We start from the raw sequence: 21194 nt of genomic DNA, 5'->3' as shown, positions 1-21194 counted from the left end.
GGTGTGATGATCAGAGGGAGACCCCTGGCACCATCCCCATACCTTCCCACCCACTCTCAGGGGATCTGGGTATGACCTTGGCCAGCCAGGCCTGTGTCAGGCCAGCCTCCCCCACCTCCTGACCCCATCTCATCCTCTACAACCCAGCTCAGGCCAGGCTATACTTGGTGCAGCTCTAAACTGTCTAGCAGATGTGGAACCAGTAGCTGGAGTCAGAGCGTGGAAGAAAATGTTAGAACCAGATGCCATGGCTGCTCCCAGAGCCAGAGCTGCAGCCAGCACAGGGTCCTAAGAGGGCTTTTCCCTGGTCCCCCATGGCAGATGGGGTAGCGGGGGACAACACCCAGAGAAACCAGTCTTCACCTAAGCTACCTTTCCCAACCCAAGGAAAGAAGTGTGGCTTTTCTATCTCAGCCCACCCCATTCCAAAAGAAGGGATTCCTCCCTTACTCCCTGCTTGTTGAGCTTAAGAGCTTTCCTCCAGGCTGCAGTGGCACCCTGCCCCCTCCACCTGTGACAGCCAGAAATGACTCCAAACATTGCACAATGTTCCCAGAGGTGAAATCACGTCGCATCTTGTGACAACCCAGAAGTGTTTCCAGGAACTGCTGAATGTCCTCTCATGGCTGGACTTCTTTGAGAAGTCTGGTCTAGAGAGAATCTTTCTCACAGCCTCCTCTCCAATTGCGGCCTTGGGAACGTTAGAGCTACTGGGGTTCACCTGTGCTTGCCACTCCTCTTGGTGGGGCATGCTTGTTTAATGTTCCCATTGCCTCATCTAGTCAGTGAGGGCTGGAACCCAGGAAGTGACCTGACTTACCACACCCCCTGTCCCTGACACACCACTGCATGTCACTTCTTTGGGTGTCATTGGCATCGCGGATTCTGATTCGTGGCACCTAACAGTGTATCGGTCCCTGAGCACTGTCCCTGGAGCTAGAAGCCGCTGCCCTTGTTTTTTGTTGTTGTTGTTTTTGTTTTGTTTGTTGTTTGTTTCTGTTTTTTGATGACTAATTGAGTGTGCTTAACAAGTGACAGAGCTGGGAATCAAACCCAGGCCCATGCTGCCCCTCAACCCATGCTCTGACTGTTTGTGCTTGTGGATCCCCAATGGAGCCAGGGGCTGCCAGCATGGGGAAGGTGGCAGGGCTCATGCCTTTCCAAGGAGCACATGTAGAAACATAAAGGCTGTGCATGGAGACATGTAGGGGCCGGGATGCAGGACGTTCCGTGTCCTGGGATTTCTGAGGGCAGAGGCAGGAGTCTCATGAGAGGTGGGGTCCAGGCGGTGATGGGGGCGAGAGGAGGGGGAACAGTGTTTCTGAGCAGTGCAATGACTGCCAAGGCTTGGTCCTGCAGCCCAGGTGCTGCATGCTCGAGCCCTGCATGGTGCCAGTTGGGTGGCCCCCAGGCTGCCATTCCTAGCCAGGAGCCACAGCAAGTTGCAGGTTTGGCATCGAGTGCTTTGACAGAGCTGGAGTTGGTATGAAGGAGCTGAGTGGAGGGGACCAGCAGACAGCGAGAGGCTGGGGCAGCAGGAAGCAGGAAGGGAGGAGGCTATGGAGGAGAAGGGGGCATCCCAAGGACTTGGGGGCAGGGCCTATCTGTGTGACAAAGACAGGGTCTAGGTATGTCCCCGGGGCAGGTTGGTTGTGAAGCTGTCACTGGTTCCTTCAGCAGCACCTCCCAGGCACCCGCGTGTGGCTGGTGCTGTGTCAGGTACGGAGCCTGCAACACTGAACAAGATGGGGGCTGCAGCAAGGACACAGTGAAACCAGCACCAAGAACATGTGGTAAAGGGGCTGGCCATCAGGCTTTCTGCGCTGCAAGTGTGGTTGCAGGGAAGTGCAGGCCACTCATTCAATACAAAATTAATTTAAGTCAAAAGGCCAAGGTAGCAGACTAAGCCAAGTGTGGGATCCGTGTTGAGCAGCTTTGCATTACTGCTGCTAAGAGGGCTGAAAGGAGCCTCTTATTTCAGCTCACACTTTTGGAGGTTCACGTCCAAGATCCAACTGATTCGGGCATCTGGTGAGGCCACAGGGGGACAGACAGACATGTGGCCAGCAGAGACACAGGGCACACCCCTGCATGTGTCTCTCCTTATAGACATCAGGATTCCATCCCAGGAGCTCCCCTCAACAGCCCATCTCAACCTAACCACTTCCCAAGGCCTCGTCTCCAGGCACCATACCTGGATTGATTTCCACCTCTAATTCACTAACACAAGGTTCTGGGCCCCAAGCTGTTTACAGGGGGACCTCTGGGAAACACCCTATTATCCACTCCATAACAAGGCCTCATGCTGCCGCACAAACTACCCACATGCAAAGCTGGACCTAGCAGTGAAGTTTATGAGATGGCTGGCTGAGGAGCCAGCCGGATCAGTAGAGTCATTTCTGGACAGAGGGAATGGCTTATGCACAAGCCTGGCAGGAATGAAGGTCCACTACATTGGAGCATTGGAGACAGCCAGGCTGACTGAGCTGGGAGAGCTGAGGCCAGCCCCAGCCGGGAGGAGGCAGGGTGACACAAGGAGCCCCTGGAAGCAGCTGGGGCTGGAGAGGTGGGCCATGAGGGGAAACTGAGAGGAGCAGCATGACAAGAACACTCATGGTGATGAAGGAGTCGGGACTTGGGGAGGGAGAGGAGCCACCTGGGCAAGTGTGAAGCCCTGGGCTGGGACAGGGTGGAACAGGGTGGAACAGGAAGGAGCAGTGGGGTTAGGCCCAGATGGTAGTTACAAGGCAGGATAGGCTGGCTACCAAGAAGCTGGCCTGCCCCTTGGATGCTGGCTGAGAAAGAAAGGGCTTGAGGCCACTGGTGCAGCTGACCTGCAGGTGGCCAGGAGCCTTTGGCCCCAACACTGTTCTGCTGATGGCTTTTCTGGAGCCCTCCCTGTCCTGTCCGCAGGTCTGGGGCCCAAAACATGAGACCCCAATGGACACCATGTGCCAAAACTGGGTTCAGCTCAGCAGGGAGGGACCTGGGTGCTATGTGTGGAAACCAGAACTCATGGGGTGCAAAGTAAATAGAGTTTCTGATGTTTGGGATGGCATGCCTCTATGTCCCATTTTCTAGTCCAGTTCCGAGTTGAGGGGCTTCCAGGTGGCAGTCTGGGGAGGGGCCAGGATTCATAGCTACAGGTGCACGCTGGGGCCTGGGACCTCAGACCAGAAATTCCACTTTGTTTGCCAGTTGCTGGGTGGGGTAGTTCCTCTTCCTGGGCCCAGCAGCAGCAGCAGCTTGGGTTCTGCAGGTGGAACAGGGCAGGTGCAGCTGAGCTGTGAGGCTCAGACATGCAGTGGGGGCAGGAAGAGGCAGGAGCTGAAGATTGGGAGATGAGTCAATGTGCTGCTTAATTTTAGTGATTTTTAAATTAGTTTTATTTGAAAGTGAGACAGACAATTTTATTTGAGAGTGAGGGAGACAAGAGAGCCTCCATCTGCTGGCTGCCTCCCCAAACACCAACAAAAGCCAAAACTGGGCCAGGCTAAAACTACAAGCCCAGGCCTTAATCCTGGCATTCTGCAGGGCAGCAGGGACCCCCTTGAGTGGACACCTGCTGCTTCAAGGTATAGAGTAACAGGAAGTTAGAATTGAAACTGGAGTGGAGACTGAAACACAGGCACCCTGATATAGGACTCGGATTCTAGTTTTTAAGATTAATTTATTTTTATTGGAAAGGCAGATTTACACAAAGGAAGACAGAGAAAGATCTTCCATCCTCAGGTTCACTTCCGAGAGAGAGAAGGTGGGGGGGTCCTTCCAACCACTGGTGTGCCCCTCAAATGGCCATAATGGCAGAAGACGAGATGATCTGAAGTTAGGAGCCTGGAGCTTCTTCCAGGTCTCCTACATGGGTGCAGGATCCCAAGGCTTTGCGCTGTCCTTCGCTGCTTTCCCTGGCCACAAGCAGAATCCTGGATGCAAAGTGGAACAACTGGAACACAAACCACCACCCATATGGGATGTTGGCACTTGGAGGTGGAAGATTAGCTAGGCCATTGTGCCAGTCCCAGGATATGGATTCTGAAGGTAGTAACAATTTCCTGCTACAATCAACCACCCCGAATATACTTTTTTGCTTAAGATTAAAAAAAAAATTAAAAACAAAGTTGCTGAGAGGAGAGACAGATTTTCTATCCACTGGTTCAATCCCCAAATGGCTGCAATGACCAGAGCTGGGCTGATGCAAAGCCGGAAGCCAGCAGCGTCTTCTGGGTCAACTGGATGAAAAGGGTTATTTCCAGCAGAGGGAGGACTTTGACGTCCTCCACGACTTTCCCAGGCCATCAGCAGGGAGCTGAATTGAAAGTAGAGCAGCCAGTACTCGAACTGGTACCCATATGGGATGCTGGCACTGCAGATGGGTGCTTAGCCTATTGTGCTATTGTGCCAGGCTCCAGAATACACATTTTAAAATCACCTATAGGGCTTGGCGGCGTGGCCTAGTGGCTAAGGTCCTCACCTTGATCCCATATGGCCGCTGGTTCTAATCCCGGCAGCTTCACTTCCTCTCTGTCTCTCCTCCTCTCAGTACATCTGACTTTGTAATAAAAATAAAATAAATCTTAAAAAAAAAAATCACCCATAAACGAATGTTTCAAACTGGAAGCAAACCTACTTGACTTTTTATTTTATTTTTTTTAAGATTTATTTATTTTTATTACAAAGTCAGATATACAGAGAGGAGGAGAGACAGAGAGGAAGATCCTCTGTCCAATGATCCACTCCCCAAGTGAGCGCAACGGCCGGTGCTGCGCTGATCCGGAGCCAGGAACCAGGAACCCCCTCCAGGTCTCCCATATGGGTGCAGGGACCCAAAGCATTGGGCCGTCCTCAACTGCTTTCCCAGGCCACAAGCAGGGAGCTGGATGGGAAGTGGAGCTGCCAGGATTAGAACCAGCACCCATATGGGATCCCGAGGCGTTCAAGGCGAGGACTTTAGCCACTAGGCCATGCTGCCGGGCGTAACTTTTTATTTTTATCTATGCATACTAGCTGGATTTTGCTGCAATATCTTTTTCTTTTGTCTTGGATTTATAATACTTGTTGCTTTACAGATTGGGATTTTTTAAATTTACTTTGATTTGGAAGGAACTGAGACACAGACGTGGACTTTGCACCCACTGGTTCATCCTCCAGACGCCCACAGCAGCAGTGGTTGGGACAGGCTGGGAGCAAGCAGGCCAGAACTGAACCCAGGCTTGCAGCATGGGTGTCAGGGACCACACTACTGGGGGCATCACCTGCTGCCTCTCAGGTGTGCACTGGCAGGGAGCTGGAGTCTGAAGCAAAGTGTAGACACTCTGATGTGAGATGTGGCCTGCCCAAACAGCATCGCAACCCCTGTGCCAGAGGCCTGCTCCATGGAGGAAGCCTCGTGGAGAGATGTAACCCTCAGCCCAGGCAGGGCAGAGGACTCTCTCAGTGAGCACTGCTGTGTGGCTTGCCCCTGAGAAGGTCCTGCAGAGGCAGGTGCTTGGCCTCATAGATGCCTCCAGGGACACTCCCATCTCCCATTGGAGTGTACTGTTGGAGTTCTGATTGCTCCACTTCTGACCCAGCTGCCTGCTCATGCACCCGGGGAGGCAGCAGGCCATGGCTGAAGTTCCTGAGTCCCTGGCACTGAAGTGGGAGAACTGGATTGTGTTCTGGGATCCTGGCTTGGCCTAACCCAGTTCTGGCTGTTGCGGGCATTTAGGGAGGGAACCAGCAGGCAGACAATCTCTGTGTGTGTGTACCTCTCAAATACATTAAATACATAAATAAAATTTAAAAACAAACAATAAAAGTTCTAGATCAAAAGGATGACTATATTCATTTTATGGGGGAGAACATTAAGCTCAGAGAGGCCATGAAACGTACCAAGGCCATACATCTGGGGCTAGCAAAGTGAATTTTTTTTTGAAAGGCAGAGGTACAGAGAGAAGAGGAAGGAGAGAGAGAGAGAGGATGAGGGGGTCCTTCCAACCACTGGTGTATCCCCCCAAATGGCTGCAATGGCTGAAGGTGGACTGGTCCAAAGCCAGGAGCCTGGAGCTTCTTCCAGGTCTCTCACATGACTGCAGGGGCCAGAAACTTGGGCCATCTTCTGCTGCTTTCTCGGGTGCATTACCAGGGAGCTGGATTTGGAAGTGGAGCAGCTGGTATTTGAATTGGCACCCATATGGGATGCTGGCACCACAGGCAGAGGTTTATCTTGCCATGCCACAGTGACAGCCCCAAAGCCAAGATTCAACCTGCATGTAAGGGACTCTGAAGTTCAAGATCTGCCCCCACCAGCGGCAGCCAGCTCTTCCCACAGTTGCTGCCCTCTCCCCCGTGAAGCCCCTGCCACAGGCTTAGAGGTTTCCTGTCCACCGCTGGGGGGGCGTGGCTTTTATTCCCTTCAGAAACAAAGGTGGAAGCAGTTGCGGACACTTGTGTAGAGGAGCTTTACCGAGGGGTGAGGCAGGGATACGGGTCAAGTCACGTGACTGTGTAGTCACGCTGTCTGTAAAGTTTAGTCATCTCTCCCTCCCTTGACAATCCCAGCACTGTAAAGTTTAATCATCTCTCCCTCCCTTGACATTCCCAGCACATGCCTGGAGCTGGGCGTTTAGTAAATGATTAACGAGGGCTCTGGGGAGGGGAACAGAACACCCACACCTGCTGTGCTGGCCCGGGAGAGAGCCATCCATCTCCTGCTCCCTGGCCAGCACAACCCAGGCAGGTGGCATTGTGTTGCTTGCCAGAAGCCAAATCCTAGGCAACTTAGCCAAGTGCAGAGAGGATGGGCATCTGTTAGACTAAGCAGTCACCTTCCCTCCATCCCAGACACCATTCAGTTGAGCCACAGGGAGGCAGGGTACTCAGCTCAGGGTGCCCATGGCAGCAGCGCGGTGTCGCAAGCTCTGTGGCCAGAGAGTGGAACACCCCCAATGTCAGCCTGGTGTAGCACAGCCCCAATGGCAGACACTTGGCAGGCAGAGTCCCCTCTTCCCAGTGGTCTTGGAGGCCCTGGAGGGCCGTCATGAACAAGTTGGATGTTGAGGTCAGGGAAGGGAATTGCCAACCGAGGGAACAACACGGCCAGAGGCCTGAGAATGTGTTGGGTGCAGTGGCTCCCAGGTAGGGATGATACAGCAAGAAAGGAGGTGGGCATGCCCCCTCCCCACCTGGTGGAGCCAACAAAGCACCCAGTGAGTGACAAGGTCAGATGATGGGATGCTGGTGGCTGCAGGTGGCTTGTGAGAACATCCAGGCAGTGGAGTTGGGGTAGCCCTGAGGGTGCAGCATTGGATGGAAAGGCTCTCACTGACAGGACATTGGCACCCTGTTGGCCATGGAGACAGAAGCTGAGGCAGGCCCTGCTACTGGGAATGGCAGTCTAGGACTTTGCTGTGCTCACCACAGCCATGCTGCTGCCCTCCTGCCAAACAGATGTGGATTTGGGGAATCACTAAGCATCACTCGGCAGGAAGAAGAGCTGGGGAGGCTGGAAATATGGCAGGTTAAGAATCTGCTTGTGGTACTGGCATTCCACATGGGTGATGGTTTGAGTTCCAGCTGCTCCATTTCAGATCCAGCTTCCTACTAGTGTGCCTGGGAAAGCACTGGAGGACAGGCTAAGTTGTCGGACCCCTTACATCCATGTGGGAAACAAGGAAGAAGCTCCTGACTTTGAATGGACTCAGTTCTGCCACTGCAGCCCTTTGGGGAGTGAACCAGTGGATGAAGATCTCTAACTCTTCTCTCTGTCATTCTGCCTTCAAAACAAAATAAAATAAATCTTAAGGGAAAAAAAAAAAGGCCTAGGAACAGAATGTGAGATGTGACAGCACAATTGGCTAAATTCCCCCCTTGCAAGCACTGAAATCCCATATTGACACCAGTTTGTGTCCCAGCTACTCCACTTCCTATCCAACTCCCTGCTTATGGCCTGGGAAAGCAGCAGAGGACGGGACCCAGCACCCGTAAGGGAAACTTAGAAGAAGCTCCTGGCTCCTAGCTTCAGATCATCTCAGCTCCTGCTGTTGTGGCCATTTGGGGAGTGAACCAGAGGATAGAAGATGTTTCTGTCTCCTTTTCTCTGTGTAACTGCCTTTCCAATAAAAACAAATAAATCTTTAATAAATAAATAAATAAATAAATGAATAAGTAAATGTGAGATCCAGAACCCCTGGAGTAGTTTTGTTTTGTTTTGTGTAGAATTTAAATTTGTTTATGTGTTTTTAAAAAGATTTATTTACTTTTTATCGGAAAGTCAGATTTACAGAGAGAAGGAGATACAGAGAAAGGTCTTCCATCTGCTGGTTCACTCCCCACGTAGCTGCAATGCCTGGAGCTGACGATCTGAAAACAGGCGCCAGGGGTCTCCCACGCGGGTGCAGGGCCCCAAGGCTTTGGGCTGTCCTTGACTGCCTTCCCAGGCCACAAGCAGGGAGCTGGATGGAAAATAGAGTAGCTGGAATTAGAACCAGCGCATGTATGGGATCCTGGGGTACGCAAGGCAAGGACTTTAGCCACTAGGCTATTGTGCTTGGCCCTATTTGTGTATTTGAAAGGTAGAGTTACACAGAGGGAAAGAAAGATCTATCTCTTGATTCATTCCCCAAATGAAGCCAGGAGGTGGACCTTCTTCCAGGTCTCACACATGGGAGCAGGGATCCAGGGACCCGGGCCATCCTCTGCTGCTTTCCCAGGCACTCTAGCAGGGAGCTGAGTTGGAAGTGGAACAGCTGGGACTTGAACCCTTGTGTACGGGTTGCTAGCACCACAGGTGACAGTCTTACCTGCCTTGTCACCACTCCATGCCCACCCTGTGCTCTCAATGTCCCTTCTCTCTGACAGAACCAAGGAGAGTATGTACCACTCACTGACGTACGCCACCATCCTCGAGATGCAGGCCATGATGACCTTTGACCCGCAGGACATCCTGCTTGCCGGAAACATGATGAAGGAAGCCCAGTCGCTGTGTCAGAGGTCAGGGCTTGGGGTGGGGCCAGGGACAGAGCTTGCAAGAGCTGCCTTTCTGTCACTCTGACCTGTCCTGACACCCAGTGCTGCTGCTTTTGGATAAAATGTTGTGTCCCGCAGTGCCCGGGAAACTGTCTTGATACAACCTCGGGTAGGGCCTGTCCTGGACCTGACCTCCCTCCTCTTGAAGTTGGGTGTGATGACACACGTCCCTGAACTGTCCTGGGCACTGCCTAAGTACACCAGTCACTGAGGCAGGGTTGGCATCTGGCACAGTCACTGCTGAGAGAGCTGGGGTCCAGACACCAGCCGACTCACCGTTCACCTGGCAGCCCCTCGCTCCCTCGCTGGGCACTGGTGACTGAGGAAGCCATTGGACCTGTGCCACTTCACTGGCCACACCACCCGGCCAGGGAGACAGGCACAGACTCTCATGGCCTTGAGACTCTGAGCAACAAAGTGGCTTGTTTTTTGTTTTGCTTTTGTCAAAATTATGGCACTGTGACCCTTCTGACCCCCAAGCCTTTGTGTTGTCCCCTTAGTGCTGCTGCTATAGGACTTGGGTGGCAGAAAGGTGACCTGGGCTGGGCACGTGCTCACCATCCTCAAGTGACCTGCAGCCCACTTCCACCCTAGGCACCGGAGGAAGTCTTCCGTGACAGATTCCTTCAGCAACCTGGTGCACCGGCCCGCCATGGACCAGTTCACGGAAGGTGCGGCGTCAGCAGCAGCCTCCCACCCACTAAGCCCAGGCATCTTCTCCTGGCCACCGGCGGTGGTGGGGGTGGGAGGATGGGGATGCGTCACCCTCCCTGGCAGTGCCTGAGGGTGGGGAGGGTCAGGCTCTGGCCTCTTCACTGGGACCTGGAGGGGTCACACCTGGGCCCTTCTGCAAGTGCTGTCTGGCCAAGGAATAGGGGGTAGGTAAGATCTGCTTGTATGACAGGGACCCCAGTAGAGGAAAGGAGGTGCTATCCCCAGGCCCTGGACTTGGCTGCTCAGGCCAAGGGGAGTTTAGGATTATGTTATATCTGTGCTCGTGTGTGCCTTCAGAGAGAGTGTGTCCCAGAAGCTGACTCTGAGACAGGGCAGCTGATGGCAGTGACAGGGAAGGTATGGGCTGCTGTGGTCTCCAGGGTGGTGTCTTCGTGCCCTAAGCACATGTGGCAGTCAGTCCTGGAGGTCCCAAACTTGAGCAATTTGGGACTCTTTACCGTGGGGGAGGATGTTGTAGTCTGCTGGAGAGCCCTGAAGATCCCAGCAGCCAGTGCTGCACCTGCTGGTGCAGGAAGCTCTGCATGTGGCCTCAATAGCACCCAGACAGCCCCAAATCCATCCTCCTTAGCGGGAGGGAGCTGGCCAACATCCCTTGGGAGAGACAGGAGTGAACTTGGACCTGGCTGAGCACTCCAAAGGAGCCCCACCTACGTTTGGGGTACAAGTGGGGACAGGTGGCAGTTCAGGCTATCCTTGCTTGGGAGGAGGGTTGAGGGGGGCAGCAGGATCGAGCATGAGCTACCCACCTAGCATCCCAGGAGGCTGCAGGGCTGTGGTCTTCTCCCCACAGAGGAGATCCACGCGGAGGTCTGCTACGCCGAGTGTCTGCTGCAGAGAGCGGCCTTGACCTTCCTGCAGGTAGGAGCTCCTGCTTGCTGGGAGCCACAGTTTTAGCAACTGCCTCACCACATTCCCAGCCACAACCATCCACAACTATCTGCTTGAGGGCTGAGGCTCAGGAGCCCGCTGCCCCTGACACTGGGCAGGCTCTGACAGGCTTCCCTCCTCCCCCATCACTGAGTGCACTCCAGTTAAGCACCCCCCACCCCAGGGGAGGAAACAGTGGCTTGCCTTGCACTTGGTTTGGTCAACAGATGCTTGTGGCACCTACAATGTAGCAGGTGTGCAGTTGGTATGCATCACACACATTACATGTTGTCTTCACCTACCTTTTCATGTATTATTTAATCAGCACCTTGGAGGCCTGCAAGGAGAGTGCGTAGAGGATCCACTGGCCTGAGGTCACATGCCCAGCAATTGCTAAGCTGGGATGTGAACCCAGGAAGCAGTGGCTTAACCTGTTGTACCGCATACAGGCAAGCCTGGTGCTTTAAATTACAAATTGGATAAATACGCACTCTGTAAAAACAACAACAAAACTTCCAAGCAATTCTAATTTCCAAAATCAGCATCCATCCTCCTCTCCACCAACACTTCCTGTGACTCTGCTAACCAGCCTGCCTGTGTGTGTGTGTGAGGCTGGGAAGGAGGCTTGGGTGTGCCCTGGGTAGTTGTTGGCCCCAGGCTGGAGAGGTGTAACTTAGCTGATTGCCTCCACTCCCCAGGGGATCCCTTATGAACTTGGGCATGGGGGGCTAGATGAAGGCTCACCATCTGGCGTGGGTTGCTCTCGAGCCCACAGCTACCCTGGGATTGGCGCTCACTCGTGTCTCTTCTGCAGGATGAGAACATGGTGAGCTTCATCAAGGGTGGCATCAAGGTTCGCAACAGCTACCAGACCTACAAGTAAGTGGCCTGGTTGGTCGGCTGGTACTGGGACCCTGGGGCCACGACTAGTCAGAGGGCCTGGTTTTCTGGCCACAGCCATTCATCTGGGTCCCTGAGGGCCTGCTGGGCACCTGCCTTGTAAAGGGGGAGGTGAAGATACAGACTCTGCAGAAACAGCTGGCTGCTGGAGGAGTTAGGGAGGGGGTATGGGACGAGTCCTTTCAGGAACTTCTCCTGAATCCTTGCAGGAATAAATCTGTGACCGTCTCTCCCTCCCCCTGCCCCGTGGTGAGACTTTCTCGGAGACACTGGGAGTTTGGGGGTAGCTGTTGCTGGGGTCGAATGCGCCACACATTCTGTGCATGGCACTTGACCTGGGGACCCCTGCTGGGATTGTCCCAGGAAATCCAAAAGTGTCCCTGCCCCTCCACTTTCCTGCTGGCACGATGTCTCCACAGCACACACCTTGCCAGGTCACCTCTTGCCAGCTCTCTTGCTGTTTGAGTCAAGTCCTAAGTCTTCGCCATGTCACTCTGGGAGCTTTGTCCTGCTTTTCTTACTGTAACTCCCACCTTATAACACCTTGGACTCCCTCGGGGCCTTTGGACATGCCACTGTCCATTCTGTTAGAAATACTCTGTCTGCCCCTGACCACACCTCATCCCTCAGGTTTCAGCTCAGAGGCCACCTCTTCCAGCCAGGCCAGACCCCAAGGGGTCTTGAAGGCTCTCCCCACCCTCCACCTTCCATATCTATAGAGGTGTGCTTGGGAATAAACTCGTGTTCCTCCCTACTGTCATGGGGTGCTGGCCCAGAGAGGCCCCACTCAGTGCTTACCAAGAGCCCCAGAAATGCTCATGGCTCACGAGAGAGGCAGGTAATATCTTTCTCCTGCCCCAAGTGGGCCAGGAGCTGGGCTCTGGGCACTTCGTGGCCAGGAGAAAGCAGCTCAGATCCCAAAAGGTTCTAGGAAGGCTTCCCATAGGAGGGGGCATTTGAGTTAGCTCAGTGGTTTTTACCTGGGGTTGACTTTGCCCTCTAACAGAGACCTGGCACAGTCTGGAGACACTTTGGTGGTCTGGCTAGCTATCTGATGGGCAGAGGCAGGGGCATTGCTCAACACCCTGTAATGCCCAGGGTAATCCCTCTTGTCCGCGAAGAGCCATGAGCCTAAGATACCAGTGATGCGGGGCTCAGGTGCCCCCTCTGGACTTCATAATATCTCAAAGGCCCTGTGGTTGCATGAAACAGCGCATGCATTGGCGTGTGTGTGTGTGTGTGTGTGTGTGTGTGTGTGTGTGTGTGGTGGCAGCAGCACAGCATTTGGGGAGGCAGAAATTCTTCAGGTGTCAGCTCTTGGAATGGCAGCTGTGGCTCCAGGGGATTCACAGGCCAGTCCGGGGCGGGGGCCTTCTTGGGCTCAGCTGGGACAGCCCCAGCCCTCAGCCTCCAGCGTGAGGCTGTACCAGGCACACCTCTTTCCCACAGGGAGCTGGACAGCCTGGTCCAGTCCTCTCAGTACTGCAAAGGAGAGAGCCACAGGCACTTTGAGGGAGGAGTGAAGCTCGGCGTGGGAGCCTTCAACCTGGTGAGCGGGTCCCCCTCTGCGGATCTGCTTGACCCAACTCTGCCCTGCATTTGCCTGCCTGTACATTGCCTCTGCGGAGGCCTGGCGGGGCAGGCCAGGTTTCCCGTCCCATGGATGAAACCTAAGGTTTGCCAGCCAGCCATCAGGGGTCCTCCCTGTGGAGTGAGCCTTTGAGGTACCTGAATTTACCACACAATCTGTGCTCTGTTGCTCCATCACTCCCAAATGGCTTTGTTCCTAGAGAGCTAGCGCTTCAGTGCCGTCAGTGTCAGGGAAGGAAGGAGAGGCTTGCCGGGGGTGGGGGAAGTGCTTGGATCTCAGAGAATCCTAGGAGTGACCAGGTGGGGGCACTGCGGGGTGAGAGTGGACCTGCAAGGAGGGAGCACTCAGGGGGGTCAGAGCCCACACTTCCCCTCAGTGTCTGGGTGCCTTTCCCGAGGTGTGTGTGTGCGTTTGGGGAGAGAGATAAGCGGACCTGTTCAAAGAGCAGGTCTCAGGGTCCTCTGCACCCCTTACAACCCCTCACCCTGTCCCTACAGACACTCTCCATGCTTCCCACTCGCATCCTGCGGCTGCTGGAGTTTGTGGGGTTTTCAGGAAACAAGGTAACCACCTGCCTCCTGGCACCCAGACAAGCTGGGCTAGCCCAGGTGGGCCTGAGCTGCTGCAGGGCTTGGGTGCCAGTCCCAGCTCAGGCCCCACAGTGTCTGCGTGCCTCCCAGGGCGGGGTGGGGGACCCAGGGGTTGGGGGTCCAGGGATGGGTGTGTGTGTGAGAGAGGGCAACCTGTGCGGGAGTCTGAGATCACCTTCTGGGAGCCTGACAGGTGTGAGGAGCCTGGCCCTGCTCCTGTCAGCCACCCTCTCATGTCAAGACCTTGACCGAAGTCTTGCCCCCCGGACTAGTCCCTGTACAGCCTCCTCCCCTGGGAGATGCCCGCAGAAACCCCAGTGCCCATCAGGTGTTAGGAGAAGCAGAACTCAGCAGCCACAGGCGTCCTGGTTGAAGTTACCACCCCCGGAGAGCACCTTGGTAGAGGAGACTTTGTGAAGTGAGACAGAGTATTGGTGCATTAGCGTGGAACTGGATAGGAAGTTGAACCAGTGCCCACATGGGATGATGGCATTACAGGAGGCCACCTTCCTGGCTATACCACAATGCCAGACCATACAGATCTCTATATTGCTGTGTATAAATTACTGTTCTGTTAGGTGACTTGTAATTTATTAAAGAAAATGTTGTTACACATTTGGCATGAGAGGAGCCTGATTATAAAAGCAAACATGACAAAGCCAAGGCCTTTCATGAGAGCCCAGGGGGATATGGGTCAGCCAGGGTCAAGCCCAGGTTCTCTGCTGGGGCTGAGAAGGTAAAAACCCTCCCCTTGCTGGGACTCTGTTTCCTGTATGTGGGTCCTACAGTCTTGGTTACTGTCTGCAACTTGTGGCCTGAGCCTTAGGGAGCATGGGCTGAGGCCCTGAAAACCCCTTCCTATTTCATTTTGAGAGGGCCCTTGGGTCAGAGCCAGTGTGGCATCATTTACCTGGCCAGCTGGGCCTTCATCTTGGTCCTAGAGGCAGTGGAGGGGTGAGGCAGGCTGGAACCCTGCTTCAGAAAGGACAAGAAGGCCTTGGAGGGCAGATGGAGAGCACAGACAACAGGGGTCAGTGGGGGCTGCTCTTCCGGAAGCTGTCCCACTCCCAGCCCTTCTCCCCCTCTCAGCCCTGTCTGTGCCTGGCACCTGTGGTTAGGATTACCCGCTTCCCAACAGCCAGTCCCAGGCTGCCCAGGCGCTCAGGGCCATCATAGGGCAGCCCAGCAGGCACACACTGGGAGGCGTGGGAGAAGAGATAGGTGACACTGAGACCTAGCCAAACGTTTGCACTGGCCTCTCCAGCTGTCTCCCCTTGGCCTTGGAAGGGAGCTGAGGCTGCAGCCTCTGACGCTGGGGCCACACAGCCTGGGAGCAGCTGCCCCTGGCCTCCAGAGTTCGGGCCCCAACTCCAGCGCACCTCATTGCTGCCGAGTACCAGCTCAGGCTCTGCCCATGTCCCCCTGTTCCCCCAGGACTACGGGCTGCTGCAGCTGGAGGAGGGCGCGTCGGGCCACAGCTTCCGTGCCGTGCTGTGCGTCATGCTACTGCTGTGCTACCATACCTTTCTCACCTTTGTGCTTGGTAGGGGCCATCATGGGAGGGCCAGGGACTCCGGGGGTTGCCTGTCCCTAATGGCATGGGGCTGTGGATCACAGCAGAGTTGGGTCTGGTGTCTGGGGGTTTCCCTGCTCACCACCCACTACCTTGCAGTGTGACTGTGTTCCAGTCTCAGCTTGCATCTATGTATTAGGGTGGCTGTGCCCTCCTTATAGGGCTATGGACACCCACCCCGTGGGCCTGGGCATAGCCAGCGGCGACCATAGGCCCCTGCTTACCAGGGCCTGTGATATGCCAGGGACATTTCTGCAGCATCTTAGGGAATCTTCCTTTCATCCTGGAGTAGGAAACATCATCATCCCCATTTCACAGAAGGGTCCACAGAGGCCCAGAGAAACACCTGGTAGGCTGCTGAAAGGGTTGCAGTAGCTGATGGTGGTGACACTGTCCACCCCTGACCCTCTAGGTACTGGCAATGTCAATATCGAGGAGGCGGAGAAGCTCCTAAAACCCTACCTGAACCGCTATCCAAAGGTGAGCTCCCGCCATCTGCATGGCACCTCTGGGCCTGCCAGGTTGCCAGGGACCCACGGGGACCCACATGAATGTCGTTGCAGGGCGCCATCTTCCTGTTCTTCGCAGGGCGGATTGAAGCCATTAAAGGCAACATAGACGCAGTGAGTGATGGGGCTTTCTGGGGTCTCACAGGCCAGTAGGATGTTAGATTTACATAGATGCCTCCCCACCTCACCCTGGAACAGGGCTGGCTTCTTGGAGAGAGTGGGGGGCTCAGAGGACAGCCAATAAAAAAAGAGGGGCGACTCCCACAGTGGCAGCCTGGGAAGATCCTGGTGGGGGGGTGTGGTGGTTGGTAGGATCTTGACTAAGAGATGGAGATCTGTAGGATTTGCACCTGTGAGGGAAGTGCCTGAGGAGGGCAAAGGGCAGAAAAGGGCCACCTGTTCAGGTGAGGCTACTCTGGACTCAGGTGAGTGGAGTGCTGGTGTCAGGGCAGAGAGGGCCAGGAAGAGAGAGGCTCACAGTGCTGGCACCCTAGCATGAAGCAGGGGGCCAAGACAGACCCTGCAGCATGGATTTGTGGGTTCTCTAGCCCACCTTCCTAGTGATTTCTTCAGGCAGCAGGGCGGACAGCCCCAGCTCAGCTAACCTCATGGAAACTGTTGGAGCCTGTGGGGTTTGCTCAGTGACATGGGTGTAATTCTATTGCTGGGTTGTCCATTGACATTTGTCCCCTCCATTTGTCATTCCCTCCTTCCATCCCAGGAGAGGCAGGAACTGGCCTAGGTCCGGAGGTCAGCCCTCGTAGCTCCCCACCCCCATCTTAGCCATCCTGCCCAGAGGCGGCGCAGGGGGCGGGACAGGGTGTGTTTGAGAAGGTGGGGGTGTGAGGTAGCAGACCCCAGGCTAACCCAATGGGTGCTTGCAGGCCATCAGGCGCTTCGAGGAGTGCTGTGAGGCGCAGCAGCACTGGAAACAGTTCCACCACATGTGCTACTGGGAGCTGATGTGGTGCTTCACCTACAAGGGCCAGTGGAAGATGGCCTACTTCTACGCCGACCTGCTCAGCAAGGAGAACTCCTGGTCCAAGGTGGGCAGACACGAAGTATCAGGACATATTGGGAGGTCAGGCCAATCCACACCAAGAGGTCCCCACCAAAGGGTCAACTACCCCACCCAGCCAAACACGGTTGTGTCAGCTGGGTCTAAGAGGACCCAGTGCTGGAAGGCGCTGCAGGCTGGGAGTGTGGAGCAGAGACTTGTCAGATGTGATGATCAGACACAGGGACAGACATGGCTTGGGCTGCCTAGACCAGTGCTGGGCTGTAGGACCGTCTGCTCCAAGCGGGAGGAGGAGATGTGGCCTGTTTCCAAACAGTCCGAGTATAGGAGCTACCGGCCACACATAGGCCCTGAGCACTGGCCATGTGCTGCTTGCAACTGGGAAGCACTGTCTTACATTTTATAACATTTTATAAATTTTCATCATTTGAGTTGAACTCCACATGGGGCTGAGGGCCACCATATTGTACTATGCAAGTCTGAAACACAAAAGGCTCACTGGCTTAGATGAGTGGAAATCCTAGGCACGGCTGACTTCAGGGAGGGCTGGCTCCAGGGATTCAGATCCTGTTTGTCCTAGGCTGTGCTGTCCTCTGTGACACCTTTGTTGCATGGCAAGGTTCTTCTCTTCCTGTGATAGGGCAGCCAGGTGCTGTTCCTCTCCTGCCCCTTCTTTGCTTTCAACCAAAGTCCACAGTGGAGCCTCAATGACCTGACCTAGGTTGCATGTCAATGCCTGGGATGAAGGAATGGAATGATTCCTTGAGGTTTGGAAATAGGGGGCGGGGGGCTTTCCAGAAGAAAAATGAAGGCAGACACCTAGAAGTAGCATGGGGGTAAGATGGGGAGAGGACTACAGAGATGCTAAAGATAAAGAGATGCCCGTTCATGCTAGGTCTAACTCACCATGGTAACTTACAGAGTAAGTACTAGCCATTGTGGTCATAGCTCATCAGGGAACACCTGACCTGGTGTGTCTACACACAGAACCCACTTGCCTGTGGCAGACACTGCTAAACTCTCCCAGCATTCTCTAGTGAACCTGGCTGTGACCTCCCGGCTGCTGGGGGGGGCCATCTGCCTCGGCATTGTCCCTGCGTCCCATCCCTCCTGCTACAGTGCTGTGGCTTGGAGACAAAGACAAAGGGGACATTCTGGCAGTTGGGGAGGGACGGGGCTTTCATGAAGCCCTCGCCATGTGTGTAGCACTGTGCTCCCCTCACACTCTCCCAGGGAGGCCCATGAGGGACCCCCAAGCTAACAGAGGGTCTGTGACCTTGGGCCACATAGCTGTGAGTGACAGATGGCAATGGAAGGACAGTTCCATGGGCCTCAGAGGCCTCCCTTAGGGGCTGTGCTTGCCCTGGGACCACCCAGCTGTTGCAGAGGCTTTGTAGGCCTGTCCATAGGCCCTGGCTTCCGTTCCTGCTCACCACCAAACCCTCACCAGAACAGAGCTGCTGTGCATGGGTTTGTTCACCCACAAGGCAGAAAGGATGCCTGGGGAGACCACCAGCTGCTGTGAGAGGCAGGGTGGGCTTCCTGGAATCAGGCACTCCGGTCCCTCTCCCTGGAATGTGCCCCTCAGGTATCCTTGTGATCAGCCAGGTAGTAACACTCTGAGTTCTGGGGCCTTGGCTGTTCCCCAGCTCCAGCACTTGGGCACCACAGTGTCAACTAACTGCCAGTTCTGAAGCCACAGCCAAGGCCAAGGCCCAGGCCATGTACACTGTCCCGCCTTGCTGTTAGCCTGGACTGCTCAGAGTGGCTCCTGCAGGCCTCCGAGTTTTCACCAGTGCCGGCAGCTGGAGTGGCTCATGGTCCCTGCTGTAATTGGGAGCCTAGGAGCTCCAAGGGTAGTCCCGGGGGACCCAGCTGAGGAGCTGAAGGAGGAGGAGGCCTGGGAGGAGAAGGAGGCCGCCGAGGACACGAGGATGCGGAGGGAGCTGGGGCTTGGTGCTGTGGAGAGCCGCTGCTGGCACTTGCTGTGGCTCTCTTGAGGACAAGGCTGGGCTTGGCACAGATCTCAGAGGAGTCATCAGGCAAAATCAACCACGGATCGCTCAGGGGAGAGATGGCGGCCATCTTCCTTAGCCACAAGCCAGAGACATAACTTGGGGTGGCCACAGCTCAAGCTCACTGCATCCTCCCCAGCCCCCGGTGGCTCAGGGAGGGCGAGCTTTGAGAGAAATGCCCCAGAAGGGCATGGCTGGGGTGTGAAGAGCCAGGGCTGAGGGGAGCCCTGAAGGAGTAAGGGGGCGGGTCAGGGCCGTAGGGCTGCAGAGGGCGAGAGGGAGCCCTTGTGGTTTGGGCCTCCCTAGTGCCCGCTCCTGTACCAGGCTAGTGGCAACAAGAGCCCTAGTCAGGGGAGGGTGAGAAGCCCACCAGCCAGCCTGTGTCCAGACTCGGTAATGTCAGGGACCAGGTAGCGAGGGTGCAGGGCTGCTGGGCCCTGGGACGATGGGCGCACAAGTGCGCTGGGGATGAGGGGGGTTAGCTCCGAGGCGTGCGTGGAGATGAAGGGGAAGGGAGATGGCTTGTCACAGCCCGGAACAAGGGATCCCTGTGGGGCTGGCTGGTGTGAGGGGGAGCCTTCAGGACCACAGGCCTGCAGAGAGAGGATGACCGTGAAGGACGGCCTGCCGTCACACGGCTCGCGACTTCCCGTTTTCCCTCCTGTTTCAGGAGAGGCTGACTGAGGAGCCGGTCTCCAAGGTGGCTGCGGCCTTGTGTCTCCGCAATAAGTCCCGCTCCCCTTCCGGCTCCTCCCCGGGTTCGTGGGGCCCGCAGGTGCCCTTGGCTGAGGCCGGGACTGCGTGACACCAAGCTCGGCCACTGGAGGGCAGCACGGAGCCAGGCTAACCCCGCCGGCATTTCTGGGGCCGGGGCGTGGCGAGGGGTGACGGAGCGCCTGGGGAAGGGGCCGCCGCCTCTGGCTGTGAGGTACCAGGAGGCTGAGGCGGGCTCTGCCCGGCCGTGTGTGTGGGTTGAGGTGAGGGCTGTGTATGAGTGTCCGGCTCACAGATGCTTGCACCCGGGGCTCTCATGCCACCTCTCACACGCCCATCCGTGCCCACCCTAGCCTGGCTTGGATTGTTCCGTCTGCGACTCCTCTCTGTGTCCCTCACAGGCCCACTACGAAGTTTTGAGCGCCTTCCCTGGTCTAGTGCCTTGCTCCACCAGGCCTTTGCCTGTCGCCCTGCACGGCCTCGGAGTGGACAGGGCAGCCGCCTGACATGGCTCCTCCTGGGCTGAACTCCAGCTGCAGCCTAGGCTACTAGGTTCTCTTCACCCTCAGCATCTGTCCCCGGGGCCTGGAGCGGATGAGCCCCTCCGCTGGGCTGAGGGTGCTGAGGGTGCTGAGGCCCGAAGGCACTTCTGAGGCCGGGCTGGGCCGTCCTGACTCCTGCTCTGTTTTCCATAGGCCACCTACATTTACATGAAGGCCGCCTACCTCAGCATGTTTGGGAAGGAGGACTACAAGCCTTTTGGGGATGACGAGGTGGAGTTGTTCCGGTGGGTCCCTGCAGTGTCCCCATAGAAGGCCTACACTGTGACCCATTCCTGCCGGAGGCACCCTGAGCTCCCTGCCCTGGGATGGCTGGAGGTGTCAGTGCCTCACTGCAACCCCTTGCTTCTGCAGCCATGCCCTTTGTGAAACCCTTCCCATCTGCTCCCAGGTGTTGTTCCAGTTTGGACAATATCCTCCGCTATCAGGCCTCTGGCAGCTGGTCTGCAGGACAGGGATGGCCACTGTGGGGGGCAGGTGCTTAAACCTGGCATCCTCAGAGGAGTGCAGTAGAGTCCCAGGGTTGGAATCCCAGGACCAACCAGTCCAACCACTGCCGCCTCTCAGCTGTGTTGCCCGAGACAGTATACCCTCTGTCAGATGGGAATGACAGCCTCCACCTTGCAGGGCTGCTTGTGAGTCAACTAGACAATGCACTGAGAGAGAGCCTGGCCCGGAACCCAGAACCAGTGGCTGCTTCGTCTCCCATCTGGGCAGTGGGGCCAAGGCTGCTAAAGGCGGTAGGGCCAAGCTCAGCTGGGGCAGCCCAAACCCTCGCTAGTCTGGGCAAAGTTGGCCCCCACATGCAGTCCCATAGCACAGTGTCCTCCTGACAGGGGCCATGCAGCAGCTGGGTGGGCTGAGGACCCTCAGGCCCTCACGGCTTTTACCTATTCCCTCCTTCCTTCCGCCCCATCTCTTCTACAGAGCTGTGCCAGGCCTGAAGCTCAAGATTGCTGGCAAATCTCTACCCACGGAGAAGTTTGCCATCCGGAAGTCCAGACGCTACCTCTCCTCCAACCCTGTCTCCTTGCCCATCCCCGCCCTGGTGGGTAGGAGGGTCTGGACTGGTCCTGCCCTCTGGTTTAGTTTAGACTGTAAGAGTCTCCCCTTTGG

General features: G+C 55.8%; 1 protein-coding gene across 3 annotated transcripts in view; it reads left to right on the top strand.

The window, feature by feature from the left end:
* The window catches only part of TTC39A (tetratricopeptide repeat domain 39A), a 35112-nt gene that overhangs the window by 8555 nt on the left and 5363 nt on the right, over nucleotides 1–21194 (top strand). For all 3 annotated transcript variants that reach the window (XM_058654970.1, XM_004588667.4, XM_058654976.1), the window contains 12 exons: nucleotides 8839–8970; nucleotides 9601–9677; nucleotides 10532–10599; nucleotides 11423–11487; nucleotides 12958–13057; nucleotides 13597–13662; nucleotides 15124–15232; nucleotides 15675–15742; nucleotides 15826–15885; nucleotides 16656–16817; nucleotides 20214–20305; nucleotides 21006–21126. In XM_058654970.1, coding sequence (XP_058510953.1) covers nucleotides 8839–8970; nucleotides 9601–9677; nucleotides 10532–10599; nucleotides 11423–11487; nucleotides 12958–13057; nucleotides 13597–13662; nucleotides 15124–15232; nucleotides 15675–15742; nucleotides 15826–15885; nucleotides 16656–16817; nucleotides 20214–20305; nucleotides 21006–21126 — 1120 coding nt within the window. The remainder of the gene's footprint in view (nucleotides 1–8838; nucleotides 8971–9600; nucleotides 9678–10531; nucleotides 10600–11422; nucleotides 11488–12957; nucleotides 13058–13596; nucleotides 13663–15123; nucleotides 15233–15674; nucleotides 15743–15825; nucleotides 15886–16655; nucleotides 16818–20213; nucleotides 20306–21005; nucleotides 21127–21194) is intronic.

The sequence above is a fragment of the Ochotona princeps genome, chromosome 2 (assembly GCF_030435755.1).
Source record: "Ochotona princeps isolate mOchPri1 chromosome 2, mOchPri1.hap1, whole genome shotgun sequence".
Taxonomy (NCBI): Eukaryota; Metazoa; Chordata; class Mammalia; order Lagomorpha; family Ochotonidae; genus Ochotona; species Ochotona princeps.
This window is presented reverse-complemented; position numbering and strand designations above follow the sequence as displayed.